The sequence below is a fragment of the Cervus canadensis genome, chromosome 18 (genome assembly GCF_019320065.1).
Source record: "Cervus canadensis isolate Bull #8, Minnesota chromosome 18, ASM1932006v1, whole genome shotgun sequence".
In the NCBI taxonomy this organism is placed as follows: Eukaryota; Metazoa; Chordata; class Mammalia; order Artiodactyla; family Cervidae; genus Cervus; species Cervus canadensis.
The window spans coordinates 14274604-14291177 of NC_057403.1; the positions used below are offsets into that span (position 1 = coordinate 14274604).

The 16574-nt window shown below is 47.4% G+C and overlaps 1 protein-coding gene across 1 annotated transcript; it reads left to right on the plus strand.

Annotated features, from left to right (window-relative positions):
- Positions 1-981: 981 nt before the first annotated feature.
- Positions 982-14216, plus strand: LOC122420183 (cationic amino acid transporter 3-like). The gene is given in 13 exon segments (XM_043435032.1): positions 982-1289; positions 7372-7768; positions 8367-8491; positions 8493-8526; positions 11307-11478; positions 11687-11799; positions 11969-12182; positions 12353-12492; positions 12593-12695; positions 12871-13070; positions 13270-13436; positions 13702-13810; positions 13977-14216. Coding segments are annotated over 12 exon segments (1842 nt in total). The 5' UTR covers positions 982-1289; positions 7372-7398; the 3' UTR covers positions 14072-14216.
- The last annotated feature ends 2358 nt before the right edge of the window (positions 14217-16574 follow it).

Consider the following 16574-nt stretch of genomic DNA (forward strand, 5'->3'; position numbering starts at 1 on the left):
AATTAATTTGACATGGCACAAATTAACAAATTTGATTTGTTATGTGTGAGAGCCGCATAGAACTCTTTCTGCTTAATTTATTTTTTAATTGGAGGATAGTTTCTTTACAATGTTGTGCTGGTTTCTGCCATACAACAATGCAACTTAGCCATAATTATACATATATCCTCCCCCTTGAGCCTCCCTCCCCTCCCCCAACCCACCCTTTAGGTCACCACAGAGACGGGGCTGAGCCCCCTGTTACATAGCAATTTCCCGTTAGCTCTAATTTCACACGGAGGTGTATGAATGTCAGTGTGACTCAATTCACCCCACCCTCTCCTTCCCCACGAGTCTGTTCTCTGCGTCTACCCCGGGGGGCTCCCAGGCACAGAGGCCTTTCTGTCCCCCATTTCTTGCAGGCAAGACTCCGGCCGTGATGACCTTCCATGCGTTCCAAAGGGCAGATTCGCACAGTTGCTGATCAAGGGAGGAGCAGCCCCAGAACCAGATGAGATTAAAGGGACCAGAGAAGGTCATCAAGACTGGGAGAGCTGACCACCACAGGACCCGGGTCCCCCGAGATGAGATGAAGGGAGTGCAAGCCCTGCTTAGCCCGCAATCTTGTCAGGGACCCCGCCTTGGACCCACAGTTGTAAAAGCCCTGATTAAACTCCCTGGGGTTGAGACACATCACTCTTTTCAGGCAGAAGCCTGGTGTGTCTCCCTTTGCCCAGTAAATAAGAAAGCTGTCCTCTACTACTTCCCCCAGAATTGGCTTGGGGGTTGATTCGGCATCTGTGTAGAGAGTCTGAGTCTTTGGTAACACTGGAACAGTCCAGTGTGGAAACAGAAACCAGAAAACCGGCCAAAGGCTAACAGAGACTGGGAAGGACGGCCCCGTATGAATGATTCACCTGCGTGTTCATGGAGCTCCTCCTCATGGGGTGGGGGACCCCACACCCTTTCCCTCTGGGTGTGTAATGGCCTTGCTTCTGTCTTAACTGAACAAACTGTGCTCGTCTGCTTGTTGGGCTGAGTATAATACACATTCTACCTGTTCTTGTTGTTGATTTTTACAGTTTTTGCCTCCTTGAGAAATGCATTTTTCAGTGAGGGCAAAAGCTGGGGGGACCGTGTTTTGAGCCTCTAGCCCCTGGTGGACGAGCAGCTAGGATTCCTGGTTTTCATCCAGCCCCCCCACCCTCACCCCAAGTCCAACTCCTGGGCAGAGAACGAGGCTCTGGCCTCAAAGCACCGCTCACGGCTGACTCTCCGAGATCATTGGTGCTGAAACCCGGGATTTCAAGGTAAAGCCGGTCTCCCCAGACTGTTGGCTGGAGACTTCTGAGTCTCTCTCTCTCTCCATGAAAACTTGCTCTCACTCTCTGCTTTGTTCTCTTTCCAAGACCCACAGGTTTCGATCGAGATCCGCTCAGTGAAGGAGCCCAAGTTCTGGTTTTTCTCTCTCCCCTCTCCCTCTCTCTCACTCTGCTAAACTACACCCCCAGCATGTCCCCGCCTTCATCGATGTTGCGAGCAAGGCACTGGGAGCCGTAGCTCACCTCCCACCACCTCCAAGAAATCGCTCCCTGCTACACCCACACTTTATCCCCTGGCCCCACTGCCTTTCTCTAATTTTTTTTTCCCCCTGTGATTTCCTTTCCTACTTTACTCGAGAAGCAAGATTTCTTTTTCACCTAAACTTTATGTCCCCTTCAGTTTTACCCCAGATGCCAAACAGGGTGATAGACTTGGGGTGCTCCTGCTGTTTAATGTCCCACCGTGGCCAGTGCCCACAAATCCTCTGGGAATCCTCCTGCCTCCAGGCCCTCAGGCCCTCCAGCAAGTCCCCCCTCACTCCGGGCAAGGGACAGCCTGCTGGGCGGGCCACATTCCAGCAGACCTCATTGCTGCAAAAGACACCTCTCACTAAAGCCTTGGCAATGCCTCCCAGGAGGGACTGGCCCTCCAGAGATGTCTGGTCAGGGATCAAAGGTAGAGCAGAGATGCTCAAAATCCCACCAAGTACAGGATTCGAGGGAAATCCAGAAAACACTCTGAGCCGCCATCATGTGCCCCCAGGAATGCTTCTGGCTTCCCTGGTAGCTCAGACAGTAAAGAATCTCCCTGCGATGCAGAAGACCTGAGTTCGATCCCTGGATTGGGAAGATCCCCTGGAGAAGGGAATGGCAACCCCCTGCAGTATTCTTGCCTGGAGAATTCCATGGAGAGAGCAGCCTGGTGGGCCACAGTCCATGGGGCTGCAGAGAGTCAGACATGACTGAGCGACTAACACCAACACTCCTTCTACTACCAGGAATGCTTCTGGGATGCAGGACTTTATTTCCAAGAGTGCAGTTCTTGGTTGCAGGCTGCTCACCATGGAGAATCCCCTTTCTAATCCAGAGAGGCTGAGAAAAGGAAAACTAGGCTTTGCTGTAAAGTTGCCTGGCCTTTATTTAAGTTGGGGCATGATAAAATTTGGCCTCTAGATTATGTACTATCCTACAATTAGATCTACATTGCCAAAGTATGGGAACATGGATGGAGGTTAACCCCCCTACATTCTAAATGATCCCTTTCAATCTTCCCGCAAATCTCAGGGGGGAAATCAAGCTTTCCCCACTCCTGCAAGTTCCCTTATTCCTTCAGATTGTTCTGATCAGCCAAATGAAAACAATGGAGTACACACACACACATACACCCAGGAACAAACAAAAACATTCAAAAAAATAAATAAATAAAGTACAAGAGATGGACCCGGCAAGCAAAGGGAACCAAAAATGATAGGCAACAGTTACAAACAAGATTAACTAAAGCACAAACTGGAAAATGAAACCAAATCAAGGTGCCAACTGGGGAATAAAGTAATAGAAACAAAACAAACAAACATGGTGAGAAAAAAAAGAGGAAGAAAGAATACAAAAAGCAGAGTTAAATACAGGTAGATAAAGATTTATGTATATTAAGGACTAAATGCAACAGGAAAATAGCAATAAGAAAAGCAGAGAATAACTGTAGGAAAAAAATAATTAAAAAATTTAAAAGTTTAAGAATTAAAAAGGAAAACCCCCATAGAACCCCAGAAGGCCAACATAGAGGCAGAAGTATAAACAGGAAATAAAAAGTGTGGTTAAAAAAAAAATTCTGCCTTGGGGGGAAATTCTCAAAAGCTTAAGTAGAGTTAATAGTACTAATAAAATCAACTACTACAGCAAGAGAGTGGGGAAAAAAAAATCCAGAAGCAATTTCAGAACAAGTCAAAATACAAGAACACTAAATGTTTTCTTTGGATCTCAGCTGTCAGCATCCTTTCCCTCGCTGGGAGTCTCCGGGCACCTCGCCTCCCGGGATGCCCTCCAGCACTGCGCTGGTCTCTGGCCCTGCTGCGTGGGCAGCTCAGACTCTAATCTGGTCCTACTCCTGCGTGTTCTTGCCTCCAAGGTCCACAGCTGCCAGAGCTGTGTGTTTTCTTCTTCGGGAGCGCTCGGTGTCCTTTCATATACTCCAGAGACACAGAGTCTGCTCCTTGACCGAGTGGATTCAATCTGCAGCTTGTGCAGCATGTGGGAAGGTTCTGAGTTCTACTCCTCAGCCACACTGCCCCTGGGTTTCAGCTGTGGCTTGGTCTCCACCTCTGCCTGTGAGTCGTCCACAGGGCTTTGCTGCTGAGGCTGCCCTGGAGGGCGTGGGTATGCCCCAGGGAGGACGGGGTGCGGGGGGTGCAGCTGCTGGGGTGGCCGGGCCCGGGGCACCAGGTGCTCAGGGGAACTGGTGGCTAGGGCCGCAGGAAAGGGCTTTTTCTAGCCTCTGGCAGCTCAGCCCCAGTGAGGATCCAGCCTGGGGGTGGCACAGCTGCTTGGATCGTGGGAACTCTGGGGCCGCCGAGTGTGCAGGGACCCCAGCTGTCTCAGCCGATGGGGCTCTGGCCTCCCAGAGTCTCGCCCTCACCTCTGGCAGCTGCTGTCAGAGCGCCTCTGGGGTGGTCCTTCTCTACAGTGATGGCTTCACCACCTGTGAGTAACTCAGCAGGATCGCCCTGCCTCCACAGCTGCCCAGGTCTCCTGCAGAGGCATTTCCCACTGCCACCTCCTCCCTCACATCCCCTCAGGCCCTCTCCCCACAGTCAACAGCAGACCTTGCCCTGGCATCGCTCCATAATCCATCCACTCCAGTTCCCAGCCCTTTGCCTTCTATGAGACTTGCGTCCCTGTCTGTGGTAGTCTCCATGATTCTCATTCCATTCAGACTCTCACAGACCAGCTTCCCTCGTAGCTCAGTCAGCAAAGAATCTGCCTGCAATACAGGAGACCTGGGTTCGATTCCTAGGTCAGGAAGATTCCCCTGGAGAAGGAAATAGCAACCCCCTCTAGTACTCTTGCCTGGAGAATCCCATGGACAGAGGAGCCTGGTGGGCTATGGTCCATGGGGTCGCAAGAGTCATGCCTTGGTGACTATATCCCCACCACCACCATCACAGACCAGCTGCTTCACCCTCAGCCTCAAGTGCTTCTCCTCTGTCCCCCGAACAGTTTCCTCACCCTCCAAGGGCGCCCGCGTGGGGACTGGACTCCTGCTTCAGTCCCCCCACCTGCCAAGGGCAGGTCCAGTCCTATTCACTCTCCTCTTTTCCCCCCACTTCCTTCACCCTACCGAGTTTTGTGTGGTTCTATATATTCTTCTCCAGTGGCCAGGTGCTTCTGCCTGCTCTCAGCTGCCGTTCTGCAAGATCTCCTGTGTCTGAAGGTGTCTTCCTGATGTATCTCTGGAGAGAGAGGAACTCCATGTCCACCTGCTCCTCTGCCATCTCATTCCCCCTCATCTGATCAAACTAAGACCCCATCTCCCCAGAGGGACTATTCCTGCCGGGACAGCATTTTATCAGCCAGTCTGCCATTCTTATCTGGGCCAATTTGAGCACTATCTGGTCTAAATTTTAGCTATAAAACTTTCACTAGAGAAAAGAAATATGACATTTTATTATGACATGGTGTGGTCACAAAATTCTCTGGACTCCAGAGAAAACTGGCTAAGATAAAACTTTTTGAAATTGGGGGGGGGGGGGTGAGGGCGGAAATAAACAAAAACAACATCCCCAAACAAAAGCAAACAAACAAAAACTGGTTCTTTTTGCATGTGCAACTAGAGAAAGCTAGCTTTTAAAATACTTTTTTTTTCTTTTCAGAGTTCTGACACTGAGAGAACAAGTTCTGCTAGAAGAACATGACTTTCCCTGTGCACTCTCTTATCTAATCTAATAACTCTGATTCCTGAGACTGAGGGTGGGAAATGGAAAGGAAATCTTTTAAACTTTTACTTATTAAAACTGTTGATGATAAACCAGTGAATTTTATAATACCTGGTTCATGACTAAGTTTTGAAAATGAAACTGTATTATTTCAATGTATGTATAGGCCTCATCACATTTATCCATTTCTTTGAGGTTGGACATCTGGGTTGCTTCCAGCTTTCAGCTATTGTGAATAATGATGCTATGAAAATAGGTGTGCAAATATCTCTTTGAGATCCTATTTACAGTTCTTTTGGGTGTACACCCAGAAGTGGAATTGCTGGATCATGTGGTAAATCCATTTTTAGTTTCTTAGAGAACCTTACATTCCTACTCACAGTGCACAAGGGTTCATCAGCAGCATTTGAGCAAGAAGAAAACACAGGTCCAGAGAAGTAAGTGACTTGTTCAAAGGCACAGTAGTGTTCGAGGAGCCAAGATTCTAATCAGAGTGTCCTGGCTCTCTGAATGCTTGCTCTGAACCAAAATGCTAAACTTGGACTTCAGAGTATCAGGGCTGGAAGGCCCCTGATGGTGACTCGTGGTCACTGGGTCAGCCTAGCCCTGCAAAGCAGTGTAGTGAGGGGACATTTCACACCCCAAAGCAGCAGGAAATAGAGTCCTGTCATTCCTGATTCAGAGTAAAGTTTAGTCCCTTTCCCTCCAGGCAGTTAGTTGGGAGGCCACTCTGGTTTGATGCTTTGACTGAGTTGGGCTTGAGTCTGTCCCTCCCGACAAATTCCATCTCCTTCTGCCCCAAAGCAGAGTTCCTATTCCATGTCGCTCTTCAGGCAACAGAACAGGAAGCTACCAGGTTTCAGAATCTTTGTCATGGAAACATGTGGAGTCTGTGATTTCTGATCACCAAGCCCCTTAGTCACTTCATCCCTATCTAGGCTGGAAGTAACGACCATAACGACAGTTTTCCCAGTGGTACAGAGAAAAGCAGGACAAAGATGGTATATAGCACGTGCAATACCAACAGGCTAATAAATAGCAGAGCTAGATTGGAAAAGGCAGAGCTGATTGATTTTGCTTAAAAACAAGAAACCAGCATTCTTATCCACTCAGCTCACATCCATTAAGCAGATACTGAGAGCTAGGCACTGTGCCGAAAGGTTTTGCTTCTGTAAGGACAGAAATTTCCTTTTCTAAGCTCTTTGGCTGGTTTAATAATTAAACTGACATAAGACAGGCAAACAGGCACTTCCCTGGTGGTTCAGTGGCTAAGACTCCACGCTCCCATTGCAGGGGGCCTGGGTTCCATCCCTGGTTGGGGAACTAGACCACGTATGCCGCAACTGAGTTCACCTGCCTCAACAAAAGATTTGTGTGCTGCAACTAAGACCCAGTGCAGCCGAAAAAAAGACAGATTAGGAGATTCAATTTGCTTCATAGGGGAGCCCCATAAAAGTTCTGAGACTGAAAGACAGTCAAACAATTGAGACTCATATCCTCCCCTGAGATAAGGAGAAAGGAGTAGGGATCTGTGGCTTCAAATGGGAGGAAGAGAACCCACAGGAAGATGGGAAGAGCAAACGCTTGGAACTCTTGAGAGTCCCTTGGACAGCAAGGAGATCTAACCAGTCCATCCTAAGGGAAATCCACCCTGACTATTCATTGGAAGGACAGATGCTGAAGCTGAAGCTCCAATACTTTGGCCACCTGATGTGAAAAGCCAACTCATTGGCAAACACCCTGTTGCTGGAAAAAATTGAAGGCAGGAGGAGAAGGGTATGACAGAGGATGAGATGTTTGGATGGCATCACTGACTCGATGGACATGAGTTTGAGTAAGCCCTGAGAGTTGGTAATGGACAGGGAGGCCTGGAGTGCTGCAGTCTGTGGGGTCACAATGACTGAGTGACTGAACTGATTCTGCTCCCCATCACTTCTCCTTAACCACTCTTTCTAGTGATATTGAAACACGTTAAGAGGCTTCTTTGTGTTTGAAGAATCCACAGATCAGAGATGGAGAACTTGCCCAACGTGTCCTTTTGCCATCTGCCCCTCGTCACTCCAATACTTCATGGAATTTAACTCCTAGGGTCAAGGACAGATAAACAATCTTGACGACTCTGTGTCTTTTTTTCTCAGCAGATTGTAGCCTCCTCAACTACGTCTAGGATGCTGCGTAGGTCTGTTCGCTGGTATGGTCAGAAGGTGGTTCACAGGCAAGAGGAAGACAACATAAAGGAGTCTGGCGGTCTCGTGGTTCATCCGAGTGCCATAGAACTGGTGTTCCTGGGTGTGGGCAGGAACCTGGGAGCCGGCCTGTACATCGTGGTTGGTGCCGTGGCCAAGTACGTAGCTGGACCAGCGATTGTCGTCTGCTTCTTGGTGGCCGGCCTGTCTTCCCTGCTGTCCAGGCTCTGCTATGTGGAGTTTGATGCCCGGGTACCAAGCTCCTCTTCTGCGTACGTCTGCAGCTACGTCACGATGGGGCAGCTCTGGGCCTTCGTCGTTGGCTGGAACATCATAGTGTTATTTTTATCTGGTGAGGTGATGGGACCAGGCGACAGGTGTGGGGGAAAGGTGTGGGGCTAAGGTCAGGAAACTGGGAGATGGGATTGCGGTCTCATTCATGGGCACTTTGTTACCTGACTTGTGGGGGGAAGTGGGTAACAGTGTCTGGAAAACCCCACAACTTCATTCTATTCAGCTCTCTCCTGCTTTCCTTAAAAAATTGGACTAAGAATGAGAAGGAAAGGAAACTGTAGGCATGGGTGGGAGGGAGGCGTGTCCCACAGGCTCATCACCTCATTATATTGAAGTCTTTGCTCAGCTGTTGCCTTTGAGTGTTTTTTTTAATTTTTGGGCGGGGGGGTTGCCACTTGATTTAAAATTTCATCCCTCATCCTTTAGCCCTCCTGGTCCAACTTCCCTGTTTCCTTTCCTTGTGAAACACTGATCTCCTCCTAACGTTAAATAATGAACCTATTTTGTGAGTCATCTCAGTCTGCTCTTGATACTCCATGAAAAAAAAAAAAGTCTTTGCACTTATATATTTTGTCTATTTTTTCCTCCAAAGTACACCCCCTGGCACATACTAGGTGTTCAATTGTCTGTGAATGTTCGTTCTTCTGCTGCTGCAGCCACTGCGTGTACAGCCAGGGCTTGGAGGTACGCCTTTGACAACCTCATCGGGGACCGCATCTCTCAGGCATTGGAGGGAACTTTCCCTCTGCATGTGCCCTACATCCTGGCCGCGTATGCAGACTTTTTTCGCACTGGGCCTGGTGCTGCTGCTTGTGGGTGAGTCAGGGGTCAGATATAAGATGTGATGAGGGGACTCCCCTGGTGGTCCAGTGGTTAAGAATCTGCCTTGCAATGTGGGGACACAGGTTCGATCCCTGGTCAGGGAGCTAAGTTCTCATGTGCCGCAGAACAACTAAGCCCAAGTCCTTAGCCTGCACACTACAACTGGAGAATGTGTGTGTGTGTGTGTGTGTGTGTGTGTAGTTGCTCAGTCACGTCCGACCCTTTGGACTATAGCCCAATAGGCTCCTTTGTCGCTTGGATTTTCCAGGCAAGAATACTGGAGTGAGTTGCCATTTCCTTTTCCAGGGGATCTTCCTGACCTGGGAAGTGAATCCATGTCTCCTGTGTTTCCTGCATTGCAGGCAGATTCTTTATCCAATGATTCCCAAACTTGGCTGTCTGGCTCACAACAAAAGATCCCACAGCTGAGACCCAACTCAGCCAAACACATTTCAGTTCACTCACTCTTTGTTGGACTCTTTGCGACCCCATGGACTGTAGCATGCCAGGCTTCCCTGTCCATCACCGACTCCCAGAGTTTACTCAAACTCATGTCCATTGAGTCCATGATACCATCCAACCAACTCATCCTCTGTTGTCCCCTTCTCCTCCCACCCTCAATCTTTCCCAGCATCAGGGTCTTTCCAAGTGAGTCATCTCTTCACATCAGGTGGCCGAAGTGTTGGAGTTTCAGCTTCAACATCAGCCCTTCCAATGAATATTCAAGATTGATTTCCTTGAGGATGGACTGGTTGGATCTCCTTGCAGTCCAAGGGACTCTCAAGAGTCTTCTCCAACACCACAGTTCAAAAGCATCAATTCTTTGGTGCCCAGCTTTCTTTATAGTCCAACTCTCACATCCATATGTGACTACTGGAAAAACCATAGCTTTGACTAGACAGATCTTCTTGGAAAAGTAATGTCTCAGTTTTTAAATATACTGTCTAGTTTGGTCATAACTTTTCTTCCAAGGAGCAAGCACCTTTTAATTTCATGGCTGCAGTCACCATCTGCAGTGATTTTGGAGCCCCCAAAAATAAAGTCTCTGTTTCCATTGTTTCCCCATCTATTTGTCATGAAGTGATGGGACCGGATGCCATGATCTTAGTTTTCTGAATGTTGAGCTTGAAGCCAGCTTTTTCACTCTCCTCTTTCACTTTCATCAAGAGGTTCTTTAGTTCTTCTTTGCTTTCTGCCATTTGTGTGGTGTCATCTGCATATCTGAGGTTATTGATATTTCCCCAGAAGTCTTGATTCCAGCTTGTGCTTCATCCAGCCTCGCTTTTCTCATTATGTGCTCTGCATATAAGTTAAATAAGCAGGGTGACAGTATACAGCCTTGACGGGCTCCTTTCCCAATTTGGAACCAGTCTGTTGTTCCATGTCCAGTTCTAACTGTTGCTTCCTGACCTACATATAGATTTCTCAAGAGGCAAGTCAGGTGGTCTGGTATTTCCATCTCTTGAAGAATTTTCCACAGTTTGTTTTTATCTACACAGTGAAAGGTTTTGGCATAGTCAATAAAGCAGAAATAGATGTTTTTCTGGAGCTGTCTTGCTTTTTCCATGATCCAATGATGTTGACCATTTGATCTCTGGTTCCCCTGCCTTTTCTAGATACAGCTTGGATCTCCTTGCGGTCCAAGGGACTCTCAAGAGTCTTCTTCTACACCACAGTTCAATAGCATCAATTATTCAGTGCCCAGCTTTCTTAATAGTCCAACTCTCACATCCATACATGACTAGATACCAGTGAAACACACTCCCCAAATTGTGACAATCAGAATGTCTCCAGACCATGCCAAACATTTGGGGAATAAAACTTACTCCCAGGTGAAAATCATTTTCTTAGACTGACATATTTTCTTCTTGGTACTGAGACCAAAGTTTTTTTTTTTTTTTTTTTAATTTCAGAGGAAATTCACATAGCATAAATTTATCATTTTGCTATTTCCCCCAGCTTTACTGAGATATGACATACAGCATGATAAGTTTGAGGTGTACAATGTGATTTTTTGTTGGCTGTACTGGGTCTTCGTTGCTGTTCACAGGTTTTCTCTAGTTGCAGAGAGCATGGGTTACTCTTTTTTGAGATACACAGGCTTCTCATTGCAGTGGCTTCTCTTGTTGCAGAGCACAGGCTCCAGAGCTTGGGCTCAGTAGTTAGCGCACATGGGCTTAGTTGGTCTGCAGTATGTGGAATGTCCCTGGACCAGGGATCGAACCCGTGTCCCCTGCATTGGCCAGCAGACTCCCAACCACTGGACCACCAGGGAAGTCTCATGGTGCCGATCTGATAGACCTGCCTACAGTGAGATGATCGCCACAGTAAGAAACAAACTATTAGGACTTCCCTGGTGGTCCAGTGGCCAAGACTCCTTGCTCCCAATGCAAGGGACCTTCCACCCCTGGTCAGGGAACTAAGATCCCAGTTGACCCAACTTAAGAGTTCACACGCCACAACTAAAGATTCTGTTATGCCGCAGTGAAGACTCAGCACGGCCAAATATAGATAAAATGAAACATTTTTTAAATTATAAGAAAAGAAATTCACTATCTTATGGGAACAATTCAGGGGCGCTAGTACATTCACAATGTTGCCCAGCCATCACCTGCATCGAGCTTCAGACATGTTCACCTCCCCTGAAGGATACCCTGTACCCACTGAGCAGTCACGGCCCATCCACCCCGCCCCACACCGCCAGCCCCCGAGGCTGCTGTCTGTCTCTATGGACTCAGTTACTGCGCATGTCTCATATTCCCTCTCTCCTACAGTACTACTGGTTCTGGGATTTCGTGAGTCAGCCTGGGTTTACAGAGTGTTCACGGGCATCAACATTTTTGTTCTCGGCTTCATCATCATCTCCGGCCTCATTAAGGTAGACCTGCACAACTGGAAGCTCACAGAACATGACTATGCATTGGCCACAGCTGTATTCACTGATAGGTTAGCAGCGTACCCTTGGTCATATTAATGTGTGTGCGTGTAGCAGAGTCAGAGCTGAGAATTTGGTGGGAACTAAAGAGACCTAGGCTGGTGGATCCGGATGGTGGGTTTCCTGCAGCCCAGAGTTTGTGGTGTTGAGGGGAGAGTCCAGAAGTGAAGGCTGAACCCACCTCACCCACGCTCTTTCTTGCTCCTTCTCCCACCACAGCTTGGGCCCTCCAGGTGCTGGAGGGTTTGTGCCTTTTGACTTTGAGGGGGTTCTCCGAGGAGCAGCTACGTGTTTCTATGCATTTGTCGGTTTTGCTGCCATTACCACTACAGGTAACGGGGTCACTGTGTGTCCCATTGGGGGTTTGGACAGAGTTTGGGCTGCCCTTGGGCACAGAGGTTGGGAGAAGGTTAGCTTGCTTTTGGAGGTCCAAGAGGGGAGGTAATTCTGTGCTTTCACCCAGGGTGTTTTCCTGACCTGCTGCTTCTACCCCTTTTGCAGAGAGAGGAGATCTAAGCCGTCAGCGATCCATCTCCCTGATCTCACTCCTGATGTGCTTTTTGGCCTATTTTGGTGTCTCAGCGGCACTCACCCTCATGGTGCCCTACTACCAGATTCATCACCACAGCCCCTTGCCCGAGGCTTTTCTCCATGTAGGCTGGGGCCCTGCCAGATACGTCGTGGCTGTTGGCATTCTCTGTGCTCTCACGTCCAGGTCAGTGTCACGGGTTTCTCTCCGTCCACTGTCAAATGCTCGTGCACCCCAGCCCGTGGGAATGAGAGACAAGAAGGAAAGACATCTTGCTCCCTATAGACCAGGGAGCAGATGCCCTGGTCTCCCCTGCTTCTCCACGTCCTCACACGTGTCTCCACTTTCTCTCCCAGCCTCCTGGGTGACATGTTCCCCATGTCTCAGTTAATCCGTGCAATGGCAGAGGATCAGCTCCTTTTCCGAGGACTTGCCAAGGTCTGTGGTCACAAGGAAATTCCCGTCGTGGCCATCATATCTTCTGGAAGCCTTGCAGGTGAATAAACAAAGCTCACTCCTTCCTTGATCCGTTTCCCTTATGTGCAGATCCAGTGGTTTCCGATCCCACCCCTGCCATTTTTGTTTCCCCATTCTAGCGATCACGGCATTACTCTTTGAGTCCAGTGACATTGTAAACCTCATGGCAGTTGCGTCCCTGCTCGCTTACTCCATGGTGTCCTTCTCGGTCCTTGTTCTCAGATGAGACCCCCCTACACCTTGATCGGGGGGCTTGGGGTCATGGGGACGATGGGGAGGTCATCCTGGTCTGTGTGATGCTGCCTTGTGATTGTTCAAGAGAGGAAAGAAATGGAATAGGCAACCTGATGTGTGAATAGGGGCTGCTGTTAATATTACCTTTAAACCTCTAATTCAGGTACCAGCCAGATAAGAATTTAAGTAAGAATGAGAAAACAGAAGAAGAAACTGAGATGGAGCCTGTACTTGAAAGAAGTCCTTCGGACTCTGAACCTGAAGTAGGAACCGCAAACGTTCTAAAGAGTCTGTGGTTCCCTACGAGCACCATCCCCACCCGGAAATCTGGCCAGATTGTCTATGGATGTGCCTTCCTGCTTGGTGAGCAGTGGGGTTTCACTTTATTCGTGTTCTGAAATTGACTGGATGGAGTGAGTGTGTGTATTTTGTCAGTTGAGGAGTCTGGGAGATATGATGGGCTTTCCTGATGTTGGTGGTTTCAGGGAGGGGTGTGACCCGAGGTCCTGACATCTTTGTCTTCTGGAGTCCAGCCTGTTCTCCTCCTCCTTGACCCCTGCAGTTCCCCTGCTGACCATCCTGAGCCTGATCCTGGCCCAGTGGCCCAGACGTGTGTTCTCTGGAGACCCCGTGCTCACAACAGTGGCTGTGCTGCTGCTGCTGCTCATCAGTGGGGTCACGGTCATCATCCGGAGGCAGCCTCAGGACCCCTCTCCTCTTACGTTCAGGGTAGGTGACATTATGTGCCCAAAGTGTCCACTTTGAGTGAAGCAGGTCTGTGTGCTTTAGGTCTAAACATCCTTCGCTGGACCAGGGAAGAAGGGGAGTTGCTGAAACCAATGGACTCTTCCCTGATCCACACTCAGTGCTTTAGAAACCAGGCTCAATAGGCACCGAACACACAGCCTGACTGAACTTGTCCCACCCACGTGGGGAAGGGTCTCCCTTTCAGACGTCTGGGCTGTGTTCAGGGATGAACTGACTCTGCCCACAGGTCCCTGCTCTGCCTGTCCTCCCACTGATGAGCATCTTTCTGAACATTTACCTGATGATGCTGATGAGCACTTGGACCTGGACCCTCTTTGGCATCTGGAATGCCATTGGTGAGTGACCTTTTGGAGTGAAGAGGCTTCTTGAGTGACTGAACCGAATCCTCTTCTAACCACCTCTCCCCTAAACTGTGTGAGATGCCATAATAGGAGGCTTACTGGGCATTCATAAGTGAGGGGAGCCCCTGTTTTTCTTCTTACTGTCTCATTTCCCTACTAGGATTTGCCATATACTTTGGATATGGGATCCAACACAGCTTGGAGGAGAAGAATGAGCCACAGCCACCAGCCTCCACCTTCCAGACTCTGGACTAAAACAGCCCTAGTGAAGAAGCATCTTAACCACAGGAAATAGATGTTGTGTGGAACCCCTGCATAGACTGGAGGTATCTGCTGGTTCAAGGTGCAGTTTGAGCCTCTATGGACTGTGAAGGTGGAAAGCATTTAGTCCCCTGTATTTATTGCCAGTGGACAAAATGACTTTGCTATTGTATAATTTTTAAGTAAACTTTTTAAAGCTTTATATGCTTACAGAAAATTGCATCCTTCATAAGTGTATAGTAAGATGAATCTTCTCAAAGAAAGTACTATGATGTAACTGGCAACTAGAGAAAGAAATATTAGCTGACACATAAGAAGCACCTTCTTGTACTTATTTCCAATAAGAACTAGAGATTGCCGCATGGGAAGGAAACTCAGGTAACTGTGTATTATGTCAAGAGTTATACTTTAGGGGCTTCTCTGATTGTTCAGTGGCCAAGACTCTGGACTCCCAATGCAAGGGGCATGGGTTTGAGCCCTGGTCAGGGAACTGATTCCACATACCACAACAGGGACCCTGCAGAGCCAAGTAAATAAACAAAAAAATTTTTCCCCCCCTAAACAAAAATTTTAAAAAGAGTTTAAATAAAGGCAATGCCAAAGAATGCTCAAACTACTGCACATTGCACTCATCTCATACACTAGCAAAGTAATGCTCAAAATTCTCCAAGCCAGGCTTCAACAGTACGTGAACTGTGAACCTCCAGATGTTCAAGCTGGATTTAGAAAAGGCAGAGGAATCAGAGATCAAATTGCCAACATCTGCTGGATCATTGAAAAAGCAAGAGAGTTCCAGAAAAACATCTACTTCTGCTTTATTGACTATGCCAAAGCCTTTGACTGTGTGGATCACAACCAACTGTGGAAAATTCTTAAAGAGATGGAAATACCAGACCACCTGACCTGCCTCCCAAGAAACCTGTATGCAGGTCAGGAAGCAACAGTTAGAACTGAACATGAAACAACAGACTGGTTCCAAATCGGGAAAGGAGTACGTCAAGGCTGTATATTGTCACCCTGCTTATTTAACTTATATGCAGAATACATCATGTGAAATGCTGGGCTGGATGAAACACAAGCTGGAATCAAGATTGCTGGGAGAAATATCAATAAACTCAGATATGCAGATCACATCACAGTTACGTCAGACAGTGAAGAAGAACTAAAGAACCTCTTGATGAAAATGAAAGAGGAGAATGAAAAAAATTGACTTAATTCAACATTTAGAAAACTAAGATCATGGCATCTGGTCCCATCACTTCATGGTAAATAGATGGGGAAACAGTGGAAACAGTGAGAGACTTTATTTTTTGGGCTCCAAAATCACTGCAGATGGTGACTGCAGCCATGAAATTAAAAGGTGCTTGCTCCTTGGAAGAAACGTTATAACCAACCTAGACAGCATAGTTAAAAGCAGAGACATTACTTTGCCAGCAAAGGTCCATCTAGTCAAAGCCATGGTTTTTCCAGTAGTCGTGTATGGATGTGAGAGTTGGACTACAAAGAAAGCCGAGCACCGAAGAACTGATGCTTTTGAACTGTGGTGTTGGAGAAGACTCTTGAGAGCCCCTTGAACTGCAAGGAGATCCAAGCAGTCCATCGTAAAGGACATCAGTCCTGAACATTCATTGGAAGGACTGATGTTGAAGCTGAAACTCCAATACTTTGGACACCTGATGTGAAGAGCTGACTCATTTGAAAAGACCCGGATGCTGGGAAAGATTGAAGGCGGGAGGAGAAGGGGTTGACAGAGGATGAGATGGTTGGATGTCATCACTGACTGAATGGACATGATTTGAGTAAACTTGGGGAGTTGGTGATGGACAGGGAGGCCTGGCGATCTGCAGTCTGGGGTTGCAAAGATTCAGACAGGACCAAGTGACTGAGCTGAACTGAGATTATAATACTATTCTACAATTAGATCTTCATTGCCAAAGTATGGGAATATGGATGGAGGTGACCTCTCCTACATTCTAAATGATCCCCTTCAACCTTCTCCAAACTCTTAGGGGGAAATCAAGATTTCCCATTTCTGCAAGTTCCCTTACTCCTTCAGATTGTTCTGATCAACAAATAAAAACAAGAGAATACACACACACACACAGCCACCCAGAAACAAACAAAAACAGTCAATAAATAAACAAATAAAGTACAAGAGATGGGCCCAGCACGCAAAGGGAACTGAAAATGATAGCCGCCATTTAAAAATAAAATTAACTAAAGCACAAACTGGAAAATAAAACCAAGTCAAGATGCCAACTGGGGAATAAAGTATAGAAACAAATCAAGCTAACAAACATGGTAAGAAAAAGAAAGAAGAGGAAGAAAGAATAGAAGAAGCAAAGTTAAGCAGAGGTAGGTAAAGATTTATACATATTAAGGAATAACTACAACAGGAAAATAGCAATAAGAAAAGCCAAAGAAAAAGTAGAAAAAGAAATAATAAAATTAAAAACTTTAAGAATTAAAAAGGAGAACCCCATAGAACCACAGAGGG